This window comes from Ornithorhynchus anatinus, chromosome 5, assembly GCF_004115215.2.
Source record: "Ornithorhynchus anatinus isolate Pmale09 chromosome 5, mOrnAna1.pri.v4, whole genome shotgun sequence".
Lineage (NCBI taxonomy): Eukaryota > Metazoa > Chordata > Mammalia > Monotremata > Ornithorhynchidae > Ornithorhynchus > Ornithorhynchus anatinus.
In genome coordinates, this window is record NC_041732.1 from 56,743,800 (window position 1) to 56,750,203 (window position 6,404).

The following is a 6,404-nucleotide window of genomic DNA, read 5'->3' on the forward strand; positions in this document are numbered from 1 at the left end:
AACCGAGGCCCAGAGAAGTGAAGTGACTTGCCCAAAGTCACACAGCCGACAAGCGGGGGAGCCGGGATTTGAACCCATGAGCCCCGACTCCCCAGCCCGTGCTCTTTCCACTGAGCCACGCAGCTTCTCAGTAATAATGATAAGTAAAAAAAGAAGAAGGGTAAGCAGCATGGCCTAGTGGAGATAATGGAGGGTAGGGGGCAGTTCACGGGCAAGGACGGGAACCCGGCCCGTCCTCGAGAACCGGACGCAGCGCTTCCCGGAGGGCCGTGTCGGGGGCCAGGTCCGCCGCGGCGTCCCCCCAGCGGGTCCGTGGGGCCAAGCTGGCCCCCCTCCCCAGCAGGAGCTCAGCCACGGCCACGTGGCCCCGCCGGGCGGCCAGGTGAAGCGGGGTCTGGCGGAGCGGGCCGGCGGCGGCATCGGGCTGCGCCCCCCTGTCCAGCAGCAGGCCGGCCACTTGGGCGTGCCCTCCCAGGGCCGCCCGGTGCAGCGGGGTCAGGCCCAGCCCATCCCGGGGGTCCACGGCGGCGCCCCGCCCCAGCAGCGTCCGGACGACGGGCAGGTGGCCGGCTGCAGCTGCCCGGTGCAGCGGGGTGCGGCCGTGCCCGTCCGGGAGCTCCACGTCCGTCGCGGGGGCATCCAACAGCTGCCCCACCGCCTGGGGGGCAAGGGACGGGACAGGGGAGAGATGAAGGGCAAGGATTTTCCCCTCTGCCCCATATCTACAGAGTAGCCAACCCCCTCCCCCACATCTACCCGGGCAGCCCCTCTCACTCACTCCTGCCCCGCATCTACATGGGCAGCCATGCCCATTCTGGCGTCTACACTAGCAACCGACCCCTATCTTCATATTTGCACCAACAATCAGACCCCTAGCTCAGTGACCCAGATGGCGAAGGCCCTGCGGTTTTTCGGGCTGGAAATCCATCGAGACCATTCATTCAATCGCATTTATTGAGCGCTTACTGTGTGCAGAGCCCTGAGATCAATCCATCAAGAGCTTGGGAGTCTTTATTGTTGTATTGTACTCTCCCAAATGCTTAGTACAGTGCTCTGCACACAGTAAGCACTCAGTAAATCACACTGAATGAGGGCACACACAAAAAAGGCCTGAACCATCTGAATAATCGAGGGCAACTGTGGGGAAGGGAGCCTAAGGCCCTAGATGTTTGGTTGGTGGAGACGTGACCCAGACGTCCCCAATAATCCAGCCGGTCTCCCCTCGCCCGCCCCCAGTCACCCCGGACCCTCAGACCTCGCTCGAAAATCCACACTCGTCCTTGGCCTTGTCTCCACCTGACAGTTCTGCCCTCCTTCGCCTGTGCCCCACTTCCCCCAACATCTGCCAAAGGCAAGCCCATCCAGGGAATGCCCCCCACCGCGTCCCCCCATGCCCCTAGCATAAAGTCCCAAAGACCCTAACCCCAGGGAACAGTAAGGGGGTGAGGAGTGGGTCTGTTTATTGTTGCCTTCTACTCTTTCAAAGCGCTTATTACAGTGCTCTACACACAGTAAGCGCTCAATACATATGAATGAAAGAATGGAGGTGCATAAATCTTCTTTAGGGCCGCTTCCTGGGTTTTAATTGGCCCACAGCCTACTGTCTTCTTGGGATCCCAGGGGTGGAGTGGTCATTCTCCATTGTGGAGACTTGGGCCCCTTGTGGGCTTCCTAGCTCTGCCGCCCAGCGGTGGGGGTGGAGGGGTGGGGTCCCTCTTGGGGGCCCAGAGGTGGGAGGTGGGTGACACCCCCGGGGCAAGGCCTACCTCCTGGTGCCCGAGGTCAGAGGCCAGGGCTAGTGCCGTCCTCCCAACCCCGTCCTGGGCGTTGACGTCTGCCCCCTGGTCCAGCAGGAAGCGCAGGGCCTCGCCGCTCCCCGCCTCCGCAGCCACGTGCAGGGGCCGGACGCCGCCGGGGCCCCCGGCGTCCGGCGACAGGCCCCCGCCGACCAGCACCTCCATGACGGGAGTCCGGTCTCCGGCGGCGGCCCAGTGCAGCGCCGTCCATCGGCGGTCATCTTGGGCGGCGGGGTCCTGCCCGCCTCTGAGCAGCAGCTGGGCCAGGAGGACGTGGCCGTGGGCGGCCGCCAGGTGCAGGGGGGTCAGGCCCCCTCGGGTCCGGGCGGCGGGGGAGGCCCCCCGCTGCAGCAGGAAGGCGGCCAGCTGGCCGTGGCCGGCGGCGGAGGCCCGGTGCAGGGCGGTCCACTGGGAGCCGTCGGCCGTCCGCACCTCTGCGCCCCGCTGCACCAGGAACCGGGCCAGGGAGAGGCGGCCGCTCAGGGCCGAGCAGTGCAGCGGGGTGCGCCCCCGGGGGTCCCTGTGGGGCACGGGGCAGGGCTCAGCGCATTCCTGCTCAGAGCCCCGACCTCCCCCCCTACCCCACACCTCCACGCTTCTTGTCCCTCCTCCCAGCCTGGTGGAGCTACTGCTTTCTCCCACCCTAAAAAGAATAATCGTGGTATTTGTCAAGCACTTGCTCTGTACCAAGCACTGTTGTAAGGGTTGGGGGTAGATACGTGGTAATCAGGTCCGTCACGGTCCCTGTCCCACAAGGGGCTCATGGTCTTAATCCCCATTTTCCAGATGAGGTAGGCTGTAAACTTGCTGTGGGCAGGCAGTGTGTCTATTTATTGCTATATTGTGCTCTCCCAAGAGCTTAGTACAGTGTTTTAATAATAATAATAATAATAATAATAATGTTGGTATTTGTTAAGCGCTTACTATGTGCCGAGCACTGTTCTAAGCGCTGGGGTAGATACAGGGTAATCGGGTTGTCCCACGGGAGGCTCACAGTTAATCCCCATTTTACAGATGAGGGAACTGAGGCCCAGAGAAGTGAAGTGACTTGCCCATAGTCACACAGCTGACAAGTGGCAGAGCCGGGAGTCGAACTCATGACCTCTGACTCCGAAGCCCAGGCTCTTTTCCACCCAGCCACGCTGCACACAGTAAGAGCTCAATAAATATACCTGAAAGAATGAAAGGTAACTGAGACATCGAGAAGTGAATAGACTTGCCCAAGGTCACCCAGCCGACAAGTGGAGGAGCTGAGATTAGAACCCAGATCCTTCCGACTCCCAGGCTCATGTTTTATCCACTAGGTCACACTGTTCCTCCCCTGCTCCTTCCCTTCCTCCTCCCTACTACTGCCTTGTGTCCTCCTCACCCACCCTCTCTCTCTTCTTTCCTCCTGCACGCTGGGTAACACAAGGCCTCCCTAACTGACACCACCCAACATGATGTAGTAGATAGAGAGTGGCCCTGGGAGTCAGAAATTCATGGGTTTTAATCCCAGCTCCGCCACTTGTCTGCTGTGTGACCTTGGGAGAGTCGCTTCACTTCTCTGGGCCTCAGTTTCCTCATCTGTAAAATGGGGATTGAGACTGTGAGTTCCGCCTGGGACAGGGACTATGTCCAACTCAATTAGCTTGTAACCACCCCAGTGCTTAGTACAGTACCTGGCACAGAGTAAGCGCTTTACCGCTACCGCGTTAGTACAATCACTGGTCCTATGCCGACTGGATTACTGTGTCAGCCTCCTTTCTGGCCTTCCAACCGCCTGTCTCTCTCCACTTCAGTCCATACTTCACTCTGCTGCCCAGATCCTCTTTCCACAGAAACTTTCTAGGCATGTCACCTCCCTCTTCAGTAATCTCCAGGGGTTGGTTGCCTATCAACCTCTGTATCAAGCAAAAGCTCCTCACTCTTGGCTTCACAGCTCTCCATCCCCTTGCCTCCTCTTTCCTCACCTCCCTTCAATCCTTCTACAGCCCAGCCCGCAAACTCCGCTCCTCTGCCACCGCTAACCTCCTCACGGTGCCTCGTTCTCGCCTGTCCCACCGTCGACCCCTGGCCCACATCCTACCTCTGGCCTGGAACGCCCGCTTTCTTCAAATCTGCCAAACAATCACCCTTTCCCCCTTCAAAGCCCTGCTGAAGGCTCACCTCCTCCAAGAGGCCTTCCCAGACTAAGCCCCCCTTTTCCTCAGCTCTCCTCCCCTCCGCATCACCTCGACTCCCTCCCTTTGCTCTCCCCCCTCTCCCCCCTCCATAGCACTTGCATATATATGTACATATCTATAATTCTATTTATTTATATGATGTCTGTTTACTTGTTTTGATGTCCATCTCCCCCCTTCTCGACTGTAAGCCCCATGTGGGCAGGAATCGTCTCTCTTTATTGATGAATTGTACTTTCCAAGTGCTTAGTACCGTGGTCTGCACACAGTAAGTGCTCAATAAATATGATTGAATTGAATGAATGAATGAACAAATACCACAAGTATTGTTATTATTTCACCAGCTGCCAGAGTGGGGTGGTGGCAAGAGGAGGGGGCAGAGGATTTGGAAGCTTTGCCATAGTCCCTAGAGATGTGGCCTGGGGCAGGATGGCGGGCAAGGGGGTGAAGGGGGGAAGGAGAGGAGCGAGGGAGGGAGAGGCGGGTGAAGCTGGAGCAGGGAGAGGCGGGAAGGGAGCCGGGGTCTCACCGGCCATCAACGGCAGCTCCCCGCTGCAGCAGCTGCTTGGCCCTGCCGAGGTCTCCGCTCCACGCGGCCCAGTGCAGCGGCCCCCACCCCTGCTGGGGGGTCCCGGAGTCGGACGGATCGGCTGGGCCGTCGGGGGGCTGTGGCTGGGCCGCCTCGTCCTCCAGCTCCAGCCACCGCCAGGCCAGCGCAGCCTCCACCCCAGCTTGCTCCCCAAGCCCCTCCGGGAATGAGATTTCACTCTGCACACCGGGGGAAGACCCAGCAACCTGGGGGAGAGGGGAGGAAATACTGGGAAGACCCTGGGGAGGAGGTCCTGGGGAGAGATGCTAGGTTGGGGGTGCTGGAGGGAGGGCTCAGGGGAGATCTGGGGCCTTGCAGGGGTGGGGAGGGGTCATCGGGAGAGGTGCTAGGTAGGAGGTCCTGGAGACGAGGTGCTCTCTCAATAAATATGATGGATTGATCGATGTGTTGGGGAAGGGGTGCTGGGGAGGAAGCCCAGAGGAAGGAAGGGGTCTTGGGGAAGGGAGGGCTGGGGAGACGGTTCTGGGGAGATCTGGGAAGAGGGTCCTGGAGGCGAGGTGCTCTGCACACAGTGAACGCTCAATAAATACAATTGATTGAGGTGTTGGGGGGGGTGGGTGCTGAGGAGGAAACCTTGGGGAAGGAAGGGGTCCTGGGGAAGGGGATCCTGGAGAGAACCGGAGCCCTGGTGGGCGGTGGTCATGCGGAGAGGTGCTCGGAAGAGGGTCCTGGAGATGAGCGGCTCTGCACTTAGTAAGCGCTCCATAAATACAATCGATTGAGGTGCTGGGGAGAGGGTGCTGGGGAGGAGACCTTGGAGAAGAGGGTCCTGGGGAAGGAGGTGCTGGCAAGGGGTTACTGACTGGAGACGAGGTACTGACTCCCCTCCCCACTCCCCCCTCTAGACTGTGAGCTCGCTGTGGGCAGGGAATGTCATTGTTTATTGTTATATTGCACTTTCCCAAGTGCTCTGCTGCACAGTAGCCTTAAAAAATACTATTGAATTGAATTGAGAGGGCATGCTGGGGAGGGGACCCTGGGGAGGGTGTTTTGGGTGGGGCTGGGGAGGGAATACTGGAAAAGGACCTGATACTTGTCCCTCTGGACCAGGGTTGGGTCTTGGAGTCTGAACCTCAGTTATCGCTCTGGAAGGTAATCAGAGTCACCCCCGTCCCACTTCATCCAGCTGTCTCTGGGCAAGGAGAGTGTCCAGCCCCTCAGGGACCCTAGCTCCACTATCACCAGAAAGCTAAGGAGGGGTGATGAAAATCACAAGGACCCCTGTGGCTCCCCCTTCCCCCTCCCTCCCTTCCCTCTCGTGTTCGCTGATCCCTCCAGCCCCACTGGAGACTGGAGATAACTGACCCTGGAGACACCCCAGCTCTCACCTCTTGCCTTCTAGGGCCCAGATTCCTGTCTAGTCCTACTTCTATAAGGGGAGGGAGGTATCGGGGTGGGGGGGGGGGGGACTGTCCTTACCGGAACAGGATCACTCTCCATGGCGTGTGGGCAGCCTGGAGTATTAGTGTAGGGTCTCCGGGATGCAGGAAAGGAAGGGGAAGAAGGGGGAAGGAGAGAGACGGGTGGTCCAAGCCCTGCTCCCTGCTGGGCTGTGCAGGATTCCGTGGGTCAGCTGGCTCCCCACGCCCCCCAAGGGGGCTCCCCAATAACCTGTCCCCCAGGATCCGGACCTTGCCCCCACTCCACAGTGCAGGGTGGCACTTTGGGAGGCCTCGGAGAGAAGGGGGAGGGGGCTGCGGGCCGTGGGGCCTGGAACAGGCCCAGACATGCCTGACTTCCTCCGGTTACCGAGGGAGCGAGCGATGCCAGCCCCCACCCCCAACATCCTCCCCCCATACCGACAATTAACCCTTCGTTCCCTAGAGCCACTCTTGG

At 59.8% G+C, this 6,404-nt stretch overlaps 1 protein-coding gene across 1 annotated transcript; it reads right to left on the reverse strand.

Moving 5' to 3' along the window:
* Positions 1 to 205: 205 nt before the first annotated feature.
* On the reverse strand, positions 206 to 6,134 carry ANKRD65 (ankyrin repeat domain 65). Its single transcript, XM_039912212.1, has 4 exons — positions 5,988 to 6,134; positions 4,488 to 4,753; positions 1,767 to 2,316; positions 206 to 658 (listed from the first exon to the last, which is right to left on the reverse strand). The coding sequence occupies exons 1-4, from the start codon at positions 6,006 to 6,008 to the stop codon at positions 206 to 208; spliced, it is 1,290 nt and encodes a 429-aa protein (XP_039768146.1). The 5' UTR covers positions 6,009 to 6,134.
* Positions 6,135 to 6,404: the final 270 nt, after the last annotated feature.